The 25,092-nt window shown below is 39.4% G+C and overlaps 3 protein-coding genes across 4 annotated transcripts in view; 1 reads left to right on the top strand and 2 right to left on the bottom strand.

Annotated features, from left to right (window-relative positions):
• Positions 1-73: 73 nt before the first annotated feature.
• LOC110169008 (F-box only protein 50-like) lies at positions 74-2,612 on the bottom strand. The gene is made up of 6 exons (XM_020934506.2): positions 2,380-2,612; positions 1,766-1,846; positions 1,540-1,636; positions 1,207-1,302; positions 923-1,061; positions 74-335 (listed from the first exon to the last, which is right to left on the bottom strand). Exons 1-6 carry the CDS (start codon positions 2,576-2,578, stop codon positions 198-200), a joined length of 750 nt encoding a protein of 249 aa, XP_020790165.2. The 5' UTR covers positions 2,579-2,612; the 3' UTR covers positions 74-197.
• Positions 2,613-8,413: 5,801 nt separating this feature from the next.
• ckma (creatine kinase, muscle a) lies at positions 8,414-11,237 on the top strand. Its single transcript, XM_020934607.2, has 8 exons — positions 8,414-8,493; positions 9,262-9,470; positions 9,586-9,740; positions 9,835-9,967; positions 10,032-10,203; positions 10,296-10,419; positions 10,495-10,684; positions 10,767-11,237. Exons 2-8 carry the CDS (start codon positions 9,278-9,280, stop codon positions 10,943-10,945), a joined length of 1,146 nt encoding a protein of 381 aa, XP_020790266.1. The 5' UTR covers positions 8,414-8,493; positions 9,262-9,277; the 3' UTR covers positions 10,946-11,237.
• A 79-nt stretch (positions 11,238-11,316) lies between these two features.
• Positions 11,317-25,092, bottom strand: part of mark4a (MAP/microtubule affinity-regulating kinase 4a) — a 30,222-nt gene continuing 16,446 nt past the window's right edge. Inside the window, exons 8-18 of one of the 2 annotated variants that reach the window (XM_055148517.1) lie at positions 23,784-24,020; positions 19,909-20,028; positions 19,387-19,486; positions 19,032-19,141; positions 18,248-18,431; positions 17,304-17,515; positions 17,119-17,222; positions 16,377-16,658; positions 15,238-15,320; positions 14,698-14,742; positions 14,543-14,607 (exon numbers count right to left, since the gene is read on the bottom strand). In XM_055148517.1, the coding sequence (XP_055004492.1) occupies positions 14,543-14,607; positions 14,698-14,742; positions 15,238-15,320; positions 16,377-16,658; positions 17,119-17,222; positions 17,304-17,515; positions 18,248-18,431; positions 19,032-19,141; positions 19,387-19,486; positions 19,909-20,028; positions 23,784-24,020 (1,542 nt within the window). Of the gene's footprint in view, positions 14,608-14,697; positions 14,743-15,237; positions 15,321-16,376; positions 16,659-17,118; positions 17,223-17,303; positions 17,516-18,247; positions 18,432-19,031; positions 19,142-19,386; positions 19,487-19,908; positions 20,029-23,783; positions 24,021-25,092 lie in introns of both variants that reach the window. The other variant, XM_020934510.2, reaches the window with a different exon arrangement.

The following is a 25,092-nucleotide window of genomic DNA, read 5'->3' as shown; positions in this document are numbered from 1 at the left end:
AGTCCTTCTTCTCTCCTTGAAGATGTTATTGCTTTGCCTGGAATGTTCCACAACAGTTCACAATACCCACCTCAACATCGAACATGACACAATTTTAATGCAACTTGTATTTTCTTAATGATGAATTTTTAAAATACATTTGGCTTTACAAAGTGCAGCATACTAATCAAACTAAACCATCTGTGGCATGTAGCAGCTCATTTTTTTGGGATGATCGTCACTGAGCTCCCCGTGACCACCGTGTTCCAAAATCCATTGAGAAAATGGTTCTTCAAACGGTGCAAAAATTGGACATATCTGACACCAGGTCCATAACCAGAAAACACATGAGACACCTAGAGGCCAAAAGACAGAAATTCAGTATATACATGATAATTACTTAAGGTATCCTCAGAAATAAGGTAAAAGGTACAGGGTTACTTTTGAAATGAATCTTGCAACATATGTTGTGTTGTGTTTATCTAAAGAAGCTAGTGTTACAGGTGCAATATGTAATTTTTCTGCTGGTAGGTGCCCCATCCTTTTCCATGGAGATGCTATTGCTTTGCCTGGAATGTTCCACTGTATGGTGACAGTGGCCAAATCGTTAAGACGACAATTAAGGCTTAATTGTCGTTAAGGCTCAACAATCAGAGGATCAAACTCCACTCAGATCAAGTTCTGTTCTTGTGGCCATAGGCAAGACACTCACCTTCATCTACATTTCCTAGTATGAAAGTGGTGAGTGCATGAATGACTGGTGGTGGTCAGAGAGGCCAGTGGCACAGCCACTACAGTTTACCAGTAGCAGAGCTATCACAAATTACTTGCTTGGATTTTGGTCTCTTGATCTGTTGATTTGTTCTTTTGTTTCACAATATACAGATTTCTATAGAGATTAAAGTACACGTTTATATTCTGAATGGGACTGGATGGGACTCACCTCTTTCCAGTTATGTGAATAAATGCTAAGGTCTTCCTCGGGGTTCACTGTGTGCTCATCAATCACTGTAGTTTTGTCTGCTCCCAGTAACTTCACATGGAGCTGGTAAATAAACTTATGCAACTGGCTCTCCTCATACCTGAACAATTACAGACATTAGTACAGTTTATTCAGCTCATATGAATTGTGCTATCATAAACCAGGTAACAGAACTCCAAGTTTGTTTTTTACTAAGTAAATAGACACTTTCTTTGGTGTCAGTGTGTGTAAAATGTGTGACACACCAATCTTGGATCATGATTTCAGGCTGAAATTCATCAAGCAGCTCCTCCCACAGTCCTTCAGCTTTCAAGTCCACCATTTGCTCCATTGTAAACCAGCTGAAAAGGGAAGAAAGATTTTAAAAAATTAAGTCAGAATATGGAATACAAATGATCACAAAATGCAGGCAGTTATAGTGACATCTTCTGGTGAATCTCTCTCATTGTTGAGAAAAAAATAAATGTGTCTGGGAGACATAGTATGTGTAGTAGACAGATCTATTTTCCTAAACTGTTTATTGAAAAACTTCCATCACTGAAGCTGAAGACCACACCTGAGATAGTAAGTGCACTTGCCTGGCCTGAGGAAGATGACAGATCACAGCTCCTGCTGGGATGCCACTTGAATCATAAGGGAGGACCTCTGAGCTGGTGGTCCAGCCGCTAAAGTCACCTGTCCAATATTATTATGATTATTATGATGTTTTATAACAATGTTTTTATAATAATAACAAATATAATTTTATATGTATTGCATAATTCATGTGTGAAAATTCCTTGCAAGGCAAAATGTTTTGTTTACCTTCAGGTATAAAGCGTGGAGGACCGTGGTCAGGTTGTTCAGGCAAATCAGGTTCAGGTGGTGGGACATCCTTGGTTAACCCTGTGTGTAAATCAGAAAAAAATCTGTTAGATTAAAATAATTTAAAATTTAAAACAAAATTGAACCCTCCCTCTTGATTGCAGACAGGTTTCTTCATCCTTTCTCAGAAGTCTTTAACTTCCCAACGCTGTACTTAAGTGACACTCCAGTAACAGGCTGACTCTTGTAGGTGAATCATGAGAACTGATGAGCTTGGGAGGTTTGCCTAAGCTGATAAGACTGTGCAATAACCAGCCACTGACTCAAAACTGCTACTGCTACTACTGACTCATTTTAAAAATAAAGAACTTTTTGTCTTAGGCATACACCCTTTTTCCACCACAAAAAAACAAAAAAAAGTAACTTCTCTAAATTAGTGGGGCTATTGTAAAATCCACTTTCATGAGTTAAAACAGGCTAAATATTCTAAAGTTCAGTACATGTGGCCTACTAAAATGATATTAATAGTTTAGACACCATAGACAGTGGTAAAAAATAAATAAATAAATCACGCCCCTTTATGGCTTTATGGTTATTTATGATTTTAAAAGTACCATAGGGAGATGGATTTTTCAGTAAGTTTCTGTTGAAAGGTTTGGCTTCATACACAGATCTCCAGTCCACGCTGTCGGGCATCGGCGCGCCCCCCAGACCCCACTCATCCTCGCACCGCTGCTTCCACTCCCCGGACGACATGCTGCTGCTCGGTGAAGTGCAATGGGCGATAGTTACAATCAGGAAGTAAAGGTACATTTTGACTGGAGCCTGGAGCGTCAATCCCACGGTCAACGTGCGTACCTCCGTAGCCGTGATCCAGCCTCTTAAAGAAACAGGACATTGTAACTGATGATAATACAGATGTGTAAACTGTCACGTTATGGAAATTTTAGGGGTGTAACGATATTTATTGCGATATCATGGGAAAGTTCATGTTATGGTGGGGAGGCTCACGATTAGGGATGTAACAACATCCAAATCTCTCAGTACGATATTTTCACGGTATACATCTCACAGTACAGCTAAAACTATTAATATGCCCCTTTTTCCTCTTAAAATGCCTTATCGACAAGACTTAATCCAAAGAACTAAGACTTAAAAATGCTTAGAACTGTTATTTCTTCTTCATCATTTCTTTCTTTTTAGCTATTGCTGCACCATAATTTAAGCAAAGAGACTTGTAATTCGATATATTCGTGATGGTCCATGATATTACTGTGAGAACTTTGATGATACAATATCACAATATTTTAGTTATTGTTACATCCCTAGAAAATGCATCTGTGTGCAAAGGCTTACATAGGCCTAAAACATTAGCCTCGCTCTTTATGGGTAATTATTTATACAATTAAGAAATAAAATGGCCATAATTATCTACATTTACGTTTAATTTACATATTTAGGTCATTTCTTCGCGAAGTAGGGTTTGAGGACTACAAGGGCCCCTAAAGATTGTATACATGTACACTTGTACATAAGTTTAAATATTAGGTCTATTATTTTTTGGTATTATCCATATCCACATTTTACAAACAAAGCAGCAAAGTTTCCAAAGTGCTGCACAGAGATCATAAAATGAAGATCACAAAAGGTAAATTGCTGAAATTTGGTCATACTAGTCCTAAAACAATAAATACGAACAAATAAAAGCAAATAAAAGCAAAAAACAATAAAAATCATAGAAAAGCAGTAAATAGTAAAATAAATAAAATAAATAAAAGACACAGAGGACCACACAACTTACGGGTGTTAAAGCCAGAGAATAAAAGTGGGTTTTAAGATGAGACTTAAAATACTCCACTGTGGGGATTGTCTGGACTTGGGGGGGCAGAGCGTTCCAGAGCTTAGGGCTGACCACAGAGAAGGCCCTGTCCCCCCTGGTTTTAGGTCTTATCATAGGCACCAAGAGCTGGAGCTGGCTGATGACTAAATATTAGTCATATAGTGAATTTTAAGATTTGTGTAAAAGGAGGAAAAACTTTACAGATTATTTTGTGAGTGTGCAGACTTTATTTATTTCCATGGTTACCAATCCTTTTTGTTAATTTTCATTTGTTGGTTAGACTACTGGAGTAGGAGACAGACACACCTGTAAGAAAAATGCTACAGTTTTATCAGTTTCTGTCTTTACATTGTACTTTGACCCTTTACTGCAGTGTTACCATGGAAATTTACACACCGCATGTAAATCGTATATATTTTACAATCTACATGGGTGTACTTTACTGCCTTCAATGACACAGACAGGTTTCAGTTTGTAGGTCTTTTTTTAAATTACAGAAACACAACATGACAAAACTGCAAAATTAGATACAGTATAAAGTGCAGATGGGGTTGTTGTGCATCAATACAAAGTCTAGTTCACAGTTATGTGTTATATCTAAACTTAAACTGAGGCAGATAATGTGAACTAAGAAATCAATACAAGAAACTGAGTAAGTGGTTAAAACTAAAATCCTAATTATTTTGTAATTTTTTGTGTTTTGATAGATTTAATCTTAGAAATACTGTTTAGTGTTTGAAGATAAGTCTTGAGGTCTAGGAGAATGATTTTATAAAAGAGGTCTGGAATTGGAGAATTTGGATTTATGGATATGAAACTTCCCCAACAGAATGAACAGGTTTGCGGCCTTTAACCCAGTGTAACAGTATATCCCATGTTATGTGTAATTTACAGTAGTGAGCAGTATTTAATTTAAAAATGTCTCCCCCAAGTGGATTCTTTTGGTATAGACAGCATTGTTAGATTCAAAGGTATTGGACATGCAAATTAATGCAAAGTAAATTCTAAAGGGGGTTAAAACTTACCCCACATTTAGTTTTACTTAATAAACTAAAATAGGATAGTATTCAATATTAGTGACACCCTAATCACAGGCTCCATTTTCGTGTTTTTATGTGCAAATTTGATTACTTTTCGCCATTCAAAACATACAAAATACCTTGTTTTGAGTTCTTAATTGCTATGGCAACAGTGCTAATTTTTTATCCCTCTGAAACCCATGTGACATCAGAACAACAGTTACATGTTCATAGGTTAGACCCAAAGTCATGTGAGCAACAGGGGGCAGTATATAGCCCTTTAAGTGTCACTAAAGTCAATAATGGGCCTATGTTCCTTTTACTACTCAGTCTATATGTTTTGAATAAGGGCATTGTTTGGCAGGAGCTACAGTTATGTAACAGGGTGGCAGTTGTCGGTCATGTGCTGATTTATTGACAGATGCTTGCAACAGCTTGTCTATGATAGTACAATAAGACTGTCTCTAGGGAGAAATCTGCTCTCAAGTGTGTCATTGGCACTTCAAATGAACCAACACTCATTTGTACAAAGTGCTAAAATGTTGTAATGCTCCTATTTAAAAACAAAAAAAAAAATGTCTCAACTCTGGTCTCCCATGCAGCAGAAACCTTGGTCGTCATAAGCACTGCACACCTGTTGTCAGTACTAGAGTAGCTCACACCTGTCATGGCACCATGCCCCTTTGCATTGTGGGTATTGGGCTGACTTTTGAGTTGGATCACAAATCAAATAGGTTAATCTATTGTAATCAGTGAAGCCACTGGAGGAAAGAAAAACTCATTACAGGAGTAGAGGGATCAGATATGATCTGCAACACTAGTCAGCCAATTTTTTTTATTTATTTTTTTTATTACTAGTCAAACAATTATTTCTATTGTTGATCAAGATTTATGAAATACATTTGAAATAAAATATGGTGACTAAATGCTTCTAGTTACAGGATATTCATGGGTGATATGGATAAAGAAATTGGGAATTCTTATTGATTTAATAATGCAGCAATATTTTGGCATGTGTTTTAGAGTTTGCATTATAGTCCGGATAACAGTTACTTAGATAATCATACAATTACAATTTCATAGTGAACTCTAATGTATGAAAGCCTCACATGTTTATGTTGCTAGGCTTCATTCAAGTTTGTTCAGTAAATTTCGCTTTTATAGAATGCAACAATAGGAAAATGCAAAGGTACAGTTCATATAATTGACATATAAGTTAAAAAGTGCCTGCTCTGATAAGAAAAGACTACAAAAAACTGACTCGATGAAATTGAATCTCATGAGCAGAGGCTCCTGTGTGACAGGCTGCAGATGGAGGGCAAATATAGCCTCGACTGGACCACTCCAAGCACACGTGACCCCAGAGCTTTAGTTTCAATGGAGAGTCTGCAGACTGTAGCAAGCACAGCACTGCCACTAGTATTCACCATCATGAAAAACATGAGGGGAGGGATGGGATTTCTGTTGGATAAAATCAGAGGCAAATTATATGATGGTAGAAGCATTAAATATAGATTCCCATAAAGTTTATTATTATCCACACTGTACGTCATTGTTTTGTTGCCAAGTACACAATGTTACTTTCCAAAACACAGTGGAATTCATAAGCATCTCTGTAAACTGAACAGTTCCTGTGTGAACTAACTGAACATTTCCTCTGACATAATTTTCTTATGCAATGAATAGAACACAGTGTGGTCACAGCTGCAGCGGGACACTGAGCTATTCTCAAACAGGTCAGGGCAGTTGGCACAAATTCCTCTCAAGGGTCAGCCTGTTAATGTTTCAAGAAGGTGTTCTGCAATACTACAAACTAATATCCTCCTCCTGGGACCTTCTCTGTGGGGCAGACAGATTCAATACTACTGCCAGTGTAATACAACACAACCAAAACAGTCCATTCCCTGTGCACACAGTACAGATAGTACAGTGCACATTTACTTGCTTTCATTTGTGGTATTTCTATGAGACAGGGCATGTAGAGCCCTGAGATCGAGACTAGAGAGCAGCTACAGTACGGTGCTTCCTCATATACTCATATCACATCTCTGTTGCATAAGTGTACACTGATATTTTTGGTAGTGTCTCTAACCTTTACTCTCTGGTATGAAACAGGTTAGACTACACAGAGATACTTCTACTCTAAATGATCCAAAAGTTGTGTTTACCTCAGAAACGGTCCTGACACCAATTTGGCACCCACCATTTTAAGGACAGACAGCAAACAGCTGTGTAACAGGAGACATGGCCTGACTGAGGAGAGGGCAGGAGCTATGGACATTAAACCTGCTTTGGACACAGCTAGAGGACAAACAGTGACGTGGATGTGTAGTACAAAGTGGATGGCTGATATTTAAGGGAGGGGACCACACTATGCTATTGGCAGAACAGACAGTGGTAATCATATAAGCGACTGTAAGAAGGTGTGATCTGGGCACGCCCGCTCTGAGCTGGGACATCCCATAGGCGAGCGGGTGCATGGGGTACCCTAGAGTTGGAAAGCTTCCAATGTTCACACTCAAGGAACCATTACAGACAATGATGTAACATTACACATTATACATAACATTATACATAAAACAGACTTTTTATAATGAACAAGCATTTTTGCATGATGCATATTTTGATGCTACAAAGAAGGTACAGTATATTACATGTGTAATTTTTATTTTTATTCTCTGCTGCAGAAAAAAAAGGGCCTGATAATGTTATTTAAGTGGAAAGAATTTTTATAGCTCCCTGTGACATATATCTTAGCCAGAAAGCATTGCTGCAATGAAGCATTGTTAAATAGAGTGAACCATCAATGAGGTGAGTTAGTGAGAGGTGAGCTGGAGAGTGTCAAATATGGCGTAATTTTCCATCTTAATCGTTCCACCTGTCACTTAATCTCCCATGGAGGGCGTGATATCTGTTAATGAGCTCAACAAATTGAGCAAGCCTTAAAGTGTTTAAAGGTTAGAAAATAACACAACAATATAAAATAAACAAAAAAATATAGAAGTACTAAAAGTGTCAAGGTAAAATTTTTGAATGTCTGTGACAAATAAGTAAGAAAGTAACTATTATTTATATGGTACTGGTATGTGTTATATGAAGAGATAAGAGGTGAATTTAATTTAGTTATTTATTTCAAAATTTCAAATTAATTGTTCCTCTGATAGCTTTGCTCACAGCACTTTTAATTTGACTTGATGTATTATGTTGAATCAACAATACTCTTGAAGAAAGGACTACTCCTCCCACTGTAAGGGCAAGTTTTTATGATTTGTTGTTTTTTCCCCCTCTTTTAATTTTTCTTATGATACTCTAACCTTCTTTCTCTATTATTTATAGTTTTAAAATGTAATTTTTTTTTCTCTCTCCCTATGATTATACCAACAGGAGAACATCAATCCAATGCCCAAACAGCTCTCAAGTAGTAAGTGAAATTATAAGGGTTATTACATGACTATTATAATTTTAAAGTAGTATAACTCTCAGTTGGGTACAATCTCTGCTCATGTTAAAATAAATAAATAAAAATAATGTAAATTCCCCAAACCAGTGTGCACTCCCTTTCACATTAACGTAGTGGTGCTATGTATGGGCCACAGTGGGTGAGTGAGGGGGGTGGGGGTCAGCTGTAGCCCCCTTCTTAGATGACTGAAATGCAAGTGTGGCCCTTCATAAACTGTTCCCACTCTGAGTACATTGGTACCAGCCAATGAGGGGCCAGCAGGCACTAAAATGGCCAGGCCAATGGCTGCACATGGCCGAGTATATAAAGAAGAAACAGTGGCCAACACATTTGGGTGACCCCTATTTTGGCTGTGGTGAACAGGATCTGATCCCAAGGACTGTTACCTCTGTTCTTGTCTGGTGTGAAGGTAAAGTCATGTCAAATATATTATTTAGTAAAAATCCTTAGACTCCAGAGGCATAGATGCAGATATCAGGGTGGAAAGAGTGCTTTTTAACTTACTGAATAGCTATTGTAGATTAAGTTTCTGTTGGCGGGTACAGATTTCTGCTGTAAATGCTTCTGTTGTGCTTAACCATATTATGCATTATAACATTCAATATGCTATTTTATAATGGTTTATTTTATAATATTTCATGATTATAAGAAGATTGACAGTGATAATGCATTTGTGACATTGTAGTCTAAAGGGCTGCTGCATTTAATTGAGACATTTCTATGTTGGAGTGTGTTTCAAGAGGTGTAAAGAATGGTTCAATGAGAAAACTCAGCTTGAACATGATGGGGAACATAAGTGTGAACCAGAGACGTGGAGATGTGTGGTGCCAGCAAAACTGAAATGCTGCACATACATGTTAGGGACATTTTGCAGAAAGGGTACATAGTCAGGCGCACTGCTGCTAAAGATAGTCCCTCCACATGGGCTCCTCCCTCATCTATTTCAGCTCGATATTTGAGCCTTCACCAATTGAGCGACACTTGTTACCAAAATTCTTCTGCACCGACTCAGCAGCTGTCTTGCATAATGTCCCCTGTACCTAAAATCTTAGATAATATGATTTCAATTATTCAATTATTACAAGTTCCTACAAAAGCAGTATTAGCAGTATTAATGTATTGATACATTTTCAGTTATTTATAATTCAAACTTACCAAAATTCTGTTTCCACTGCAGTGTAAGAAAAGCAAACATGCCTTTCGGAAACACCCACAACAACTTCAAACTCAACTACAAAGTTGAGGACGAGTTCCCCGACCTGTCCAAGCACAACAACCATATGGCCAAGGTCCTGACCAAGGAGCTGTATGGAAAGCTTAGGGACAAGCAGACCCCCAGCGGCTACACTCTGGATGATGTCATCCAGACTGGAGTTGACAACCCTGGTGAGAAAATCACAGATACCTTCAAAATAATTACAACTTTAAATACATCTTTAACAAGATGCAGTTCTCTCATATGTTAAGTATGTCTCACCATCATGTCTTTCTCATTGTTCAGGTCACCCCTTCATCATGACAGTAGGCTGTGTCGCTGGTGATGAGGAGTCCTACACAGTCTTCAAGGATCTGCTGGACCCCGTCATCTCTGACCGTCATGGTGGATACAAGCCTGATGACAAGCACAAGACCGACCTGAACTTCGAGAACCTGAAGGTGCAGAATACACACTGTTGTGAACAGACTCATGAAAATACAAAACATCTAACCAGGCTTACCTTGTACTAACATTTGATCAATCTGTTCTCAGGGCGGTGACGACCTGGACCCCAACTACGTCCTGTCCAGCCGTGTGCGTACCGGCCGCAGCATCAAGGGATTCACCCTGCCCCCCCACAACAGCCGCGGCGAGCGTAGGATCATTGAGAGGCTCTCCGTTGAGGGTAAGTTCAAAAATCTACTCAGAACCACACCAAGAATGTGACTGACTGAAGTCTGGCCCTGCAGCTCTTACCAGCCTAGATGGTGAGTTCAAGGGAAAGTACTACCCCCTTAAATCCATGACCGATGCCGAGCAGGAGCAGCTGATCGCTGACCACTTCCTGTTTGACAAGCCCGTCTCCCCCCTGCTGACCTGCGCTGGTATGGCCCGTGACTGGCCCGACGCCAGAGGCATCTGGTGAGGAACTCTTTTAAAAAAAATCACAGTTTTGTAGATGTAACTTTAGTAGATTTAACTTGAGATTTAAAATAATCTTCACCTCTTGTCAGGCACAACGATAACAAGACCTTCCTGGTCTGGGTGAACGAGGAGGATCACCTGCGTGTCATCTCCATGCAGAAGGGTGGCAACATGAGGGAGGTGTTCAGACGCTTCTGCGTTGGTCTGACCAAGGTACACACTCGCATCACAGATAACATAATGAAAACATTTAAGTTTTCTCCCCTAAAATAATGCTACTTCGTCTAGATTGAGGATATCTTCAAGAAGCACAACCACGGCTTCATGTGGAACGAGCATCTTGGCTACATCCTGACCTGCCCCTCCAACCTGGGCACTGGCCTGCGTGGTGGCGTGCACGTCAAGCTGCCCAAGCTCAGCACACACCCCAAATTCGAGGAGATCTTGACCAGGCTGCGTCTGCAGAAGCGTGGCACAGGTCTGTACAGTTTCATAGATATATGTGAAATAGCATATGTGTATTATGTGCTCAGTGTACCTTAACTTAACCTTTATTCCAGGTGGTGTGGACACTGCCTCCGTCGGTGGTGTGTTCGACATCTCCAACGCTGATCGTCTGGGCTCCTCTGAGGTGGAGCAGGTGCAGATGGTGGTTGATGGTGTGAAGCTCATGGTTGAGATGGAGAAGAAGCTGGAGAAGGGCGAGGCCATCGACAGCATGATCCCTGCCCAGAAGTAAACTGGACACTGCTCCAGAGGATTCACGTCTCCCTAGGCGTGCAGAGGAAACCGCTGCTCTCAGAGACTCTTGACTCTGCTCTCCTGTTTTACTTCCTTTCAGCCTTGTTTACCGTCCTGTGTCCTTTTTCACGTTCTTGTGTTGGTTGGTAACATCCTGGGATCAGCCTCCACTGAGCTAGGTTTGCCTGGCATAAGTGGCATCACCACCAAGTTTTTGTTGTAAAAAATACTGATTATTGAAGCTGTTCATATTGCTCAATAAAATGTACCCCAAGTAACAACACAACAAACCATTTGAGAGTTGTCTGTGTGGAATTATAAAATGCTATACAAAATTTTCCAAATCATGAGACAAGGATAACAAAGAACTGCCAACATCAGTGAGTTTTATTCAACTTCAGCTCCACACTTCCCGCATTTACCACAACCACTCAATATCGGTTTAAAGTTTGTTTTTGAGGGGAGGAATTGAACAGTACAACAGTGTAAAATTACTCATACAGGTCAAACTGTCAGTGTTCTTCAGTCTTTTTGCATATAACATAAACCTCTTTCAAAAACAGATTCAAAATGACAATGCATGTTAAATACTGAGCCCACTGGGTCATAATACTGTACCCGAAAGCAGCCAGACCAGTAACACTCTGTCTCCCAAGCAGCTATACATCAAGCCATCCATCATTGCAACTCATATCCACAATAGTTCACAGTAGATTTGACATATTCTTCCATATTGTACTAAGAATAGATTGTTCTACTAGTTTAAGTACCTTGTGACAGACTTCAATGCTTTTCACTCAGTTGATGAACAGGAGACAGCCCAGTAATATTTTTATGGCTTAACTGGAACCCAGAATCTGCGGTTCTCTTGAGACATTTAGAGAGATATTTAAATTCAAGTGTATTTATGACATACTGTCCCTCAATACTTTAAAACCCATATAATGAACAAACAATCTTTCCACTTACAATTGAGATGAAGTACGTTTACCAACTTGAATCCAGCCCTCATTTTTGTTTAGTTATTGAATAAGAGAAGGGTGTGGCGCTCAAACCTGCACCAGTTTGACAGTAATAATTCATGTCTCTAAACGTTTTGTGCAATTCACAAAGCTTCCAATCCTAGATGTGCGTCTTTTTTAAAACCTCAAACTCTGAAGTCATGCAGGATTGCAGGTTGATTTGTTGCCCGTTGTCACTGACAGAGACTGCTTTAAACTAGAAGTACTTCCCTTGCTCTAGCTATAAATAAACCTTGAGCTCTAATATATATACTATATTCATATATTTTATATACAGCCATCAACTGACTGATATAAATCCTGTTTTAATGATATTATTCTAAAAAATAAATAAAGTACCTGTGCAAATATCCACAAATTGTAGTGTTTCACATTTAAGACATTGGCGCCCTCCAGTGGCTAGTTCTCGGTATTACCTATACAGGTACACTGGAAGGAGCTGATTCAAGTCAAAGCAAAGTGCATTGAGGTCTATATTACCTAATGCTAATATACACCACAATGAAAAACGTCCAAGGAGAGGACATGGACAGACACTTTTCTGCCCATATTTTCTTGATGGGGCCAAAAAAACGACAAATACCAGCTGTGCCAGTTGAGATGCCACAGATGGTCGTACAACGTATGTGAGAGATGGATGAATGATTTTCCCTGCCAAACAAAAGCACGGCCTCGAAGAGCAAAGGAAACAAACTCCAGTGCTCATAGTTGTGACAATAGAAAAAGTCAGTGATACATAGGCCTACAACGTGATGGACACCAAAGCTCCCTGGCAAATGTCGGGACAGTGTATGACAAGGAGCAAAGCCACAACTAAGAGATAGTATTAACAGTAACTCAGCAGCCAAACAACATGACCTCTGTAGCCTACGTAAATATCACAGTACATTATTCACTAAAAATAGGGAGGGACAGTTGTAGACTTTCTCACTTTTTTTCGGCCTCTTTTTAAGGCGCTGGGGGTAGTTCACTTTAAAGGCAACTGGACAAACAAGTAAAGAAACCACGTCCATACTATGCCAGGCCACTCCCCACAATCCTACAGCCCACAGTCATCAATAATAGACGGAGCGGTATATGGGACAGGGCCACGAGAGGAACAAGAAACTGTGCGCTAGTGTTGAAACAGGAGTGTGTCATCTGAGAGGTGTTGCAACTTGGCTTATCCGCTTTTGGTGCTTGCCATCAATGAACTGAGAAGAGGCCTGAGGGGAGATCACATGGCACCCAATAGAAAGAAATTAATTGCATTGTACATGAGTATGTCCATTATTACAATAGTCACAACTAACTGAAAAACTGGGATCTCCCACACTTGATTTTTAAAGTGACGACAGTGTTGACAGACTTCTTTAAGCCAAGAGGGTAGCAGTGAAATTGTCACAGAAGCCATTTTGTGTGCTGCTAGAATATTTTATTAACTAGCACTTTATAAATTAACAGTATTAAAACCAATAGAGTCGTTGAAATGTACCAATGGCTTTCATATTTATATTAGCAACATAACACCAGATACAAAGCTCCCCAGCAAACATGCTAGCAGGTTGCAAAGTTTGAAGTTAGCGTAAACTATATTATTTAGTGCATAATACATTTCTTGGCTAGTTAAATTCCACATCTGCTTTTCATTGGCTTTTTAATAAGTCAGGTCTGGTGGTGTTTTCCAGTTGGTCTGTCAACCCTGCTCCCACTGAACCTAATTTAATGCAACCATCATAAGCCTCTATTGTTGCTTATGAGACTACGATTTCACAATGTTGTCCCAATACAATAGAAGTCAGGAGATAATCACTTAATATTTGTCAACAGGAATGTGGGGGTATTATGGAAAAGTGACATAAAATTAGTTAAAAAGGGAGACTGGCTGGTCAGTGGCATCCAGTATACGAGATGATATTCCTCTGGTGAAAGTGACACTCATGTAAAACTATGATCAGGTCAATAAATAACAAAATAAAGAGTCATTATGGCTAGAGTAGCAATAAAAAATATTCAAACTAAATTCCCTCTGATGCAGGTCCAGTGGTACATCGCTGGAGGGGCTGAGATGGAGGGGTAGCCTCAGTCTGAGAATACACAGTCAGGTGTGTGTGTGTGTGTGTGTGTGCGCGCGCATACGGGGGATGGGACATCAGCATGAAAGAGACAGAAGGAGAAGTCTTTGTCCTGGGTCCAGCCCCTCGCCCCTTCTCGGATATTTTTCTTCAGTAGTTGCTACCGCCCAGCCCTCTTTAGCACACACACAAGTACACACAAGCACCTGCTCACACAAAACACACACTCTCACATACTAATGCACGCTCAGAGTTCAAGGTCCTTGGAGATTTGAGTGGCAATGTCCCGAAAAGCTAACGGTGCCCCCCAAAGTCGAGTGTAGCGCACCCCATTAGAAGTCTCTGAGCCGCTCGTGGAAAGATGGCACACCTCAGCCTCAAAGGCCACGCGGCCGCCCGCCACACCGTGGGTGCATGAGAGCAGAAAGGGGCCGGCATGGTGGACCTGGCAGCCACAGCCCACAGCTGCCTCCCGCAGAGCCAGTACCACCTCCGCAGGGTCCCGCCGCCCGCCTCCTCTCAGATCCCAGCCACGTCCGACGGCCCTGGGCTCGGCCGCTTTTTGATACCCAGGTAGATGGCAACTGAAAGAGGAACAGGAAGTGTTTATGTTTATTCAATGGGACTAGAGGATAGGGCTTTAGAGTGTGTGTCAGGAGTCTAGCAGCACTGACCTTGTGACCGCAAATCTCCTGATTCCCTCAGATTCATTTGTGACCCTGCAGGACAAACAGGCAGCGTAAGAGGTAATCCACTCCACACAATGAGATTTGACCAATGCAACGTCAGAACACATTCTGCATTAGAACTGCAGTGAACCAAAACAAGCACATGATGTGGACTGTGCCCTGTGTAAGAGACCGTAAACACAGAAGCACCTTCCATGCAAAATCAAAAACACTACTATGAAGAATTCACATACCACATGTAATGTTTCTGAACATACACAGATATTACTTTAGATGAATCTCACTTACAAAAAATAAAAAGAATATAACAAAATAATCTATAAAAGGTGGCAAATAGAAATCTTAAATTCATAAACAAAAAAAACTTAAATGTCTTAAATGCGCTCATGCTGAAAATAGTGAACAGTGAACAGGTCATGCAGATCGTAAAAAGTAAAGTGTGTGATTTTGCCGATGATGAGTTTGTGGCAGACAGGCGGGGCAGAGCGGGCAGACGAGAAAGAAGCAAGAGACATGGGAACTTACTAACTGTTTTTGATCCTTGTGGGAGGGTACAACCCGAGACTGATTTGTTTGAGCCCTGGCGCTTGGAGGGGTCAAGGTTGACCCTGGTGCCATGACAGTGGAAAGCAGAACAGATTAAGATAAAGAGGGGGGAATGAAGAGTACATGTTGGAGGGGTGGTTGGGGGAGGGGAAAAATAACTAAGACAGGAGCAAGTGACAGGAGCTGATTGGCAGGGATAAAGCTGAGGTTTGATAAGATTAGACACATGTGATTATGATGAGTGCTAAGAGAGGGAAGCACAGGCTAATCCAGAGCTGGACAGGTGCTAGCCAAAAGGGCTGAGACAGGAACCAGGTCTGATCAGCCCAGACCAAAACTCCACTCCAAGTCTACAAGGGCACGACTGCTACCACACTGCTACATTATCTCTTTATTAGCCTTTGTTGGTGACATTGATATGGACAATATATTTGCAACTAACGATAGTATCACAATAATAATTAAAGTTGACAGTTTAAAATATTATGGATATTAACAATTATAATAAGTTCCATTAAACAACTATTATAGTACTATATACAGTAATATAATAGTACTAAGTAGAGCATTGTTTCCCAGTATTTATATGAAGATTATGGTGGCATAAGGGATCCATATTTGAATCATTTTATTTTGGTGTATAAATGTTACTTATTGTCTCTAACGTTGGTGATTCCATTTAAAAATTGTTATGAACTTTGAAGGTTAGATTTTCCCCCCTTTTTTGGACATGTACTAAACAGAAATTCTCTACAGTTTGTAAAATGTGTTTGCGTGTGATGCTTTGTGGATACATACCATACTGTTCAAAGGCTGTTAAAATTTTATCAATTTGAACTAGAGTTATCAAAAGTACAGAAAATCTGATGCTAATTTATATTAAAACTACTATTGAATCTCAATAAATACTAGATAATATTTGAGCAAGTATAGATAGAAACAGTAAAACACAACAGGCCCAAATGTGACCTTTCCTTGACAGTAAAGACATAAGAAAAATACAATCATTGTGGTATCAGTATCAGGGATCAAATCTATTCCCTGTTAGATAGACCTTGAAATTTTAAGTGTCATGACAACAGAAATTTGAACTTTGACATATCAGAAAGTGTACCAACCTGCGTGTGAGTTTGGAGGTCAGTTTGGTGAAGAGGTTGGATGTGGCCCTGGTGCGTGCATGCGGCAGGGGGCTGGGCTCATGGTGGGACAGAGTGGGAGATGTGGGCGGAGCTGAGTACACAGGGGCACCGCGGTCCCTCAGCTGACCCCCATGAAAAGTGGAGCGAATAGTGGAGCCCCTGGTCAAACGGCAGCGCTCCGACGAAGAGGACGACGCCGCTCCTGCTCCAGAGATGCTCAGCGTGGAGGGAGACGCCTGAGTCATACGGTGGCCCAAGGAGCTGAGAGACCCGAGATTATAGTTTTAGGAAGGAAAGTTGTTTCCCCTTCTGATATATTATTATTATTAAAGTATATAGTAATTATGTTATTATGTTTATGTTATGCCATGTTTTTGTTACTTTTTAACCTCATCCATGCAGCCCCCAAGTCACCCACTTACGATAACATCAGATGTGTATGCATGAGTTTAATTCTTAATCCAATAATTTCCTTCTGTACTGTTCCAACAATAAACAAAAACATCTAACTGCCACATGCCCAATGTCTTCTATGAAGTCACCGTTAAGGAAGCCAAAATAGGCTGCATCGACAGCCTCCTGGCAAGGTAGTAGTAATATTAATAGTAATATAGTGTGCAGGTCCCAACAAAAGATCATTAACATCAGACAAGATGTCACTTGAAAGCTGTGAATTAAATCTGACCTATAAACTATACCTGATGTGCATGTGTGCTGTTACCTGTTGTCTTTTCCATTCTGCAGAAGAGAGTGGCGGTCAGCACCTGAGCGATCTGTGCACACATACGTATTTCTGCGTGTCATAGCGCTTCCTGGGATGTTATTCTGTTCAAAAAAAAAAAGGAAGACTGGTCACTTTCATATTTTTTTTCTTGTACATATACATACTATTTTATATATACAGACCGTTGTGGCAGTCATGTCTTTGCGGCGGTCGGGGATCTCCGACTTGTTGGGGTTGTTGGCACTGCTAACCATGGGACTGGAGGGGGGGAGGCTGTGGCTGCCCATGACGCTGCAGCTGGCCTTACGTGAGGGCATACGCCCCTCCCTCAGCTCCCGCTCACCCGTGCTGGTCGGGCTCCTCTTTGGGTGCATGACCGGCATGGACGGCCCGCCTTTGTTGTGGAGGACAACAGGGCAAAGAAAGGCAAAGTCGAATATAAGGTACAGTCTGTGGAAAACCGGTCAGCCAGGAACAATGACAAAAAGCTTTCTGTTTAATGTGTGTATACAAAACACAACACTTAGTAGTTTTTATTGCATGGCAGTAATAACAAACATCAAACCCCCACAGGTGATTTCTTTATGTAGAGCACTGGTATCAACATGTATACCATTGCAGCATTAAAGTGCAATGTGCTAAAGGCAATGTACCCCAGTGCACAAAATAAAAGCATGTTTTCTTTCATTTGGGTTGTTTTTATTGCCCTGAAAAACATAGAAAAACATGTACCTTACTGTGAGCAGGCTTGCATCTCCACAAGCCTGACTCTTACTTGCCCTGGAGAAAAGACTCCTCTCGCTTGTTTCCATCGAAAGGTCGTTCCTTTGGCTGCTCCACAATATGTTATAAAACTTCTCCATCTCCATAGAGAATGTTCTGAATGTTGTATGTTTATGTGGTTGTATGGTGTTTACTTCATATTTTCATGGAACCATGCAGGTGATGTGTCACTTCCAAAAATTTGCATACTGTTACTTCAAATGCGGTCTAAAATGTCCCCAACGGCGCTGTCAAAAACTAGCCCAACTTGAATAGCTGATGTACACAAGGTGACTTATTGAATGTTATCAGTGCATGTATAATTGCTGCCCTCGGGGTGGTTCATGTGAGAATAGATACTTACAGAAGTCACTGTGCCGCCGTTGCCTGTGGTAGGTGGAGGCACTGCGCTGAGTCTTGCTGTGGGAGGAGGAGGTGGAGGAGGAGGACGAGCCTGTGGCAGACGAGTGCTTGTTGGTTCCGTTGGTGATGGGGCTGGGTCGTACCCGCGCCAGAGACAAGCTACTGGCACTGCGGGCCTCACCATCCTGAACACAAGAAACATGTGCCAAATATGACCTCTTCCACATTAAAATGTAAAAAGGTGCACATTGTTTTTCATTTTATTATGGTTAGATTGTTAAATCATGAAGAAAGGGGAACAGATTGTGACAGTCACCAATTCTGTAAAAGAAGATATGAATAACATGCAGGGATTTGTTTGATTTAATTTTCTTTTTTAACTTTAAAATTAGGGCTGGTAATGTCATGTACCTCATGATACAATATATTCCAATACAGGGTCTACAATATGATGACAATGTGGATACATGTATATTACTAAAAGAAAAACTTAAAAGTTTATCAACTTCGTGTATTTACTATGTAGAATACACAATGCATTGGAATTTCATATCTGCCTCTGATATCAGGATACAAACGAAGTCTGCAATTTATAATAATTTTCAGGATTTTTTTGTTAAAAGTATCATAATACAGCATCTCATTTTGATATGTGTGTTTCCAAGAAGTCCATTATTATACATTGCAGTATCAATATTTTGTGTACAGCCCTAGCAGTTTTTCATTTTCTTCCATAGACTATTTGACACATGTGGACAGTGGTAGTAAAATAGAGTAAATCTTACCTCGCCTTTTCGCCCCAACAGTAGGTAGGTGGCGGTCACCTCATTGTATTTCTTATTTAGAAGAGAGTCCTTGATTTCCTCTGGAGTGAAGCCCATTCCAACCATCACCTCTGAAAACCCAAAACAAAAGAATTAATAAAAAGCCCCAGATATAAGTATAAGCAGCTCTTGAGGTCGAAATAAGTCTGCTGTGTACTGCCTACAACTACGGTAATTCAGCTACTGATGTGGACATTTTAAAAGCTATCTTATATCTAGAGCTGATTCACTCACTGATAAGCAAAAGAATACCATATATGAAAACACTGGCCAACAGCATAAGCAGCTGAAGTACAAGTATCATTAAATATCTCACCGATGCGTGCTGGGTCACTGTAGTCCTCCACAGGCTCTATATGTGGCTTAAGCTCCTCGCCCTCATATCCACAGTTTATCCACTTGTCTTTCATGACTTGCTGTTGAGCAGAAACACACCCGTTGCCATGGTTACATATTACAATATACATACTACAATATATATATTTTTTTATTTTCTAAAACGTGGACTATGTAACTTTTCAGGTATAATGTCCAATTCGCCATTCGATGTGCCAGAAAAGTTACAGAGCATGGCATTAAACATGTATATATAAGGCTATTTCCATAGAGATGAACAAGTGACGCCACCAAGCCAAATTACAGGTCAGATCTATGCAGTGGCTAACCTGCTCAAATTAAAAATGAATGTTTTACAAGATATTTTTAGCAATAAATGCAAGATAGATCAGTTTAATTAGCTTTTGCTGAGGACGACTCCAGGTATAGCAATCATATCATCAGCTGACAGATCTCTCAGAAAAGTTACATAGTGCATCTTTAAAGCACTCTGCAGTCTTACCTCCAGTGTGCAGCGTTTGGTTGGGTTGAGCACCAGAAACCTGCGCAGGATCCCCTCACAGTCTGTGGACATGTAGAAGGGCACGCGGTACTTCCCCCTCAGCACACGCTCCCTCAGCTCCTGCACAATCACAAATCAGTTTACAGTATATTAGGAATAAATATTAGCAAGAACTGTCAAACCTCTCGCAAAGTGGTGAGAGTTATATTGAAAAATGTAGGTATAATATCACAATTGTTGTTTTGGAGATATGCAAAATTAGAATATTGAGTATATTGTCTATAATTAAAACTAATAAAAGGGCCTAAAAAGAGAGAGAGAGAGAGATCTAGTGTAAAGAGAAAAAAGTTAGATTTCTAACCCTTTTTCCATATGCGATACTTGAACCTCAACCAAGACATTTACAGGCTCATTGTGGCACATTCCTGGTACACTGCTGAAATATAGTATATAAATAATATAGAATATCACAGACTCCTACTCCTTCATTCATATTTATTTATTTATTGCCATTTTTATTAAGTTTATTGCCACAGACAGTGAACAAAAGTCAACTAGGAATTTACTTCGATGATGTGACGCAACATAAAACAATGAATAATAGTAAAAATATATACATCCACTATGATGAAATAATTTGTATCTTTCAAACATGAAAAAATCTAGTTCAAAGCTCACACAATGTCTCATTTTGACTGTGTAGATGCAGAACAAAAAACTTGGTGTAGAAATATTGACATATTTAAAATGTTAATGCCCTCCACATGTTGACTCACATTGATAACGCTGAATTTGCTGTTTGGATTCAAATATTCAAATCAAATTAAACCACTGCATAAAAACTGACTTGAAAAATGACTGAAGATAAATACAAGAGCAGTTATTAAAAAAGATGTTGAATATTTCAGATGGTAGAGTGCAGCAGTCAAATCAAGTGGAGGTTAAATACACAGTTGTCTTCCCCCTCTGGTAAAGCCTTAGGGGGGCATTTAAAGCCATCTGCTGAATTTTGGAGAAAACATACTATTCTTAGTTATTTTTAACTGCTCTTGTAGAATACACAAAAGACAGAGGCATACTGCTTTCAAAACAGGATTCACAAAGATGGAGTTTTTTAATTGAATAAAGGAACAAAAGTCAACAAGCTCCCTATACCCAAAATCAAACTACTAGTAGACACCCCCATGCTCTACCACTACCCCAACAACAAAAAAAGTAAGAATACATGGTAATTTCTGGTATACAAGCAATGCCTATCTATATAACCAAAAGAACACATATGGTATTTACAAATTTTGACAGACTTCCACAAAAATCCACAAGGGAAAACTTTTTGGACACAGTAGCGCACACATCACAAGAAATATAAGAACAAAGACCAAAAACATAAATGGTAAAATTAAATTAAAAATAAGAAGCAAAAATAGCAAAAGACTTGTGTCATGTAATTATAAAAAAACACAATTATAAAAAGTGTGTGTAAAAATATACACAATTAATGTTTTCTGTCTCACCGTCTATTAATCCAACTGGAAATTTCCTTGGCAGAAATATAAACATCAGTTTATGTAGCAATGAAGTTTAGTTAGTATGTATATGATTGATTATCTACAAGCTGTCAAAGCAATCCCTCCTACCATGTAACTCACCCCCACTTTTGTTGTTTGACCAGGGATTTGCTAAACTGTATATATATTTTGTATCTGACATTGAAAAATAAGTTATTAAGTTATTATTCTATCAATTACATTAAAAGCCCCGTTACAGCGAAATGTTGAGATAAGCAGTACTATAGTCAGTACCTATTACTTTCTAACTGACTACAACTTTGTACAATATAACCATGGATTTAAACAATTTTATTTATTGTGTAACCTTAAGTTTTTTATTGACCTTAACTTTATATAAAACAAGAACAAAACTTTAATAAAAACAAACCCCTCCACACAGACCCCTCTCTTTACACCCAGATGTCCAGTCTCACCAAAATGGTCAAGAAATTAGCGCAAAGACCTGCTGCTTCCCCTTCAAAGTGCTATAATCTTAATTTTAACTTTCTTTGGGAAATCACACAATACTAGAGATCCGCCATGAATGTAAAAAGTGTAGTTGACTCAATCGAGGAATTCTCACAGTACACGTCAGGACAAGTTGGTTAAGAGCAGAATGAGAGCCAGTACAGACAGGGTAAGTAAAGGGGTCAACAGGAAATGTACATTAACGCTGTAATTATGGAAAAGTACTCACTAATTTTAAACCCAAGTGCCAAACCACACCCCCAGCTGCTCAACACTGTCACTAGTAGGCCTGTCACATAGTTCTCGAGTACGGCATTTCTTCTTATTTTTGTAGTATTAGGAAACACTTAAAAGGTGTACTGTGTAACATTTCTAGTGAAAGGTCCGCCACATGCTTGTCTCCATGGAAATGTTATTGCTTTGTCTAGAATGTTCCACAGTATAGATCAAACCTATCTATCATGACGGAGATAAGCAGGTTACAGCACTACGCTACATTACAATTCAGATCTGTGGAATTAATGTATTTTTGAATAAATGAAACATACATAATTAACAGGGGTGTAACGATATCCAAGTCTCACGATACGATAATGTCACAGTATGAACCCCACGGTACAATATTTATTGCGATATCGTGGGAAAGCTCACAATATGGTGGGGAGGCTCATGATTAGGGATGTAACAATATCCAAATCTCTCCGTACAATGTTTTCACAATATACATCTCACAGTACAATATTTATTGCAATATTTTAAACAAAACTGTGAATATGCTATGTTTTTCCTCTTAAAATGCCTTGACAAGACTTAATCCAAAGAACTAAGACTTAAAAGTGCTTAGAACTGTTATTTCTTCTTGTAGTTTGCACTAAAATGGAGCAAAAGATCATGGTCTATGTAGTTCCCTCTGTCTTTTTTAGCTATTGCTGCACCATAACTCTTAATTTAAGCAAAGAGACTTGTAATTGGATATATTGTGATGGTCCACGATATTACTCTGAGAACTCTGACGATACAGTATCACCATATTTCGGTTATTGTTACATCCCTAATAATTAATAAATGCATACATATGTTTAATGTCATGCCACGGAACTTTCCAGGCAAAGCAATAACGACTCATACATACAAAAAGGTAGCGGACCCTCCACAAGAAAAGTTGCACAGTGCACCTTTAAGTTGTAGTTGTTTGGATAATTAAGATCTATGACACATTATACCTACTAGAAGTAACTACTGTGTCAATTGTGCTATTTGTTTATTGTTGTCTTATTTTATTACAATGTGGTTCTCATAGAAAAATGTTCACTGGTATTATCCTGGTTTAGGGCTATTGCATCAGTCCACTCCACCAGACTACAGAGGGACAGAGAAGCTCCTCTTCAACTACAGCTCCACTCCCAGAATGAAACAGCCAGAGGACTACAGGTACAACTCACCCTTATGTAATAGAAAACCCTATGTCATGTCAAATTACCACCTCATCTATGCACTGTATCTCTTTACCCCATCACCTCTTGTATCAAGCCTAGACATACTTTATATTTACTATATTTTATTTTATTCAATTCTATTTGTTCATATTTAAATCATATACAAATTTGGCATTTACCATTTTGAGTCTTTGTAGCTTTAATCATGTTGTAATTTGAATTCTCTTAACATTTGTTTTTTTGCTCTTTGTCATCATATTGTAATGCAATGGGGCTGTGTCCAAGCAATTTCCCTTATGGATCAATAGGGTGTGTCAAACTCTAAGTATGGATTAATTCCAGTACAATAAAGCAACAGCAATATATCATGCTTCAAAATCTGTTACTGTGTCAGGCTGCGTCTTTGGCCCAATTCACTCACCTTCAGATTCTGTCCATCGAAAGGCAGAGACCCGCTGACCAGAGTGTACAGGATGACCCCCAGGCTCCACACGTCCACCTCCGGACCGTCGTACTTCTTTCCCTGGAAAAGCTCCGGAGCGGCATACGGGGGAGAGCCACAGAACGTGTCCAGTTTATTGCCCAGCGTGAACTCGTTACTAAAGCCAAAGTCTGCGATCTTTATGTTGGAGTCGGCGTCCAGCAGAAGGTTTTCCGCCTGAGTCATACAAACAGGAGATGTAGTGAGAGGACCGGCACAGGGAGCGTCTCAGTAGGGCTGCATAATTATCACAATCAAACTGAAATTGCAGTTTGAGGTAGTGAAATCAAATCGCAAATCCTGCAGTTATTTAGATAATAGAATATTTTCTGCAAGATACAACATGTCTAGAAAAATCGTGTTGTACCCATAGACTGTAAATATAAATGAATATAGGTAATCCGCTAGATACTACTTCAAATAGGAAGTATGCATGGGGGCGCTTTTGGCTCCATCAAATCTTGGCTTTACATTGAAAAGTTGTCACAGTTCTCTCTCTGTAACTGTTGCAGTGAGTCTTGTCATTTTGATCTTAAAATGTTCTTAACCCACTCCACATGATCCTGGTGTTTTTATTTAGCTACTCTGTTCACAAATAAATTCACATTCCTAATCTTGAAGTCCGCTCCAAATTTGCCCCGATAACTGCTAGACTTGTGAGCTTCATTTGACTGGAGACGACCGTGGTGGGTGTCATCATACTCCCTTAGTCCACTTCTTTATACAGTCTATGGTTGTACTTGTGGCTTAGACTTCTTTAAACATGTTTTGAAATGCATGACTTTGGATTAGTTTATCAGTTCATATTTCCGTAGTCTCTCAGATGTTGCTCATGGAGTTGTGTTTACAATGTGCTCTTTGAACAGAATCCAGAAACAAATATCACAAACTTAATTGCAATTCTTTTCAGAAAAATCACAATAACTTTTTTTTTTCCAAAATCGTGCTGCTTGAGATGCCAGATTTTTGGAGAGAAACAACCAACCAAGCCAAGCAACTAGTTAAACTTTGTGCACTATGGCTGACCAAGGGCAAATGACAGGTGCACATTTCAGTGAAATATTTTAGATATATTTTACATTTATAATATTAAAAGGTGCATTGTGCAACTTTTCGAATGAAGGGTCCGCTACCTTCTTGTCTCCATGGAGATGTAATTGCTTTGCCTGGAATGTTCCCTGATATGACATTACACATATACATCTAGATTCATTCTAGACAATGAAAAAATATTTCCATAGAGACAAAC

Source organism: Boleophthalmus pectinirostris, unplaced genomic scaffold (genome assembly GCF_026225935.1).
Source record: "Boleophthalmus pectinirostris isolate CB_2022bp ecotype Guang Dong unplaced genomic scaffold, ASM2622593v1 HiC_scaffold_12, whole genome shotgun sequence".
NCBI classification, from domain to species: Eukaryota; Metazoa; Chordata; class Actinopteri; order Gobiiformes; family Gobiidae; genus Boleophthalmus; species Boleophthalmus pectinirostris.
This window is presented reverse-complemented; position numbering and strand designations above follow the sequence as displayed.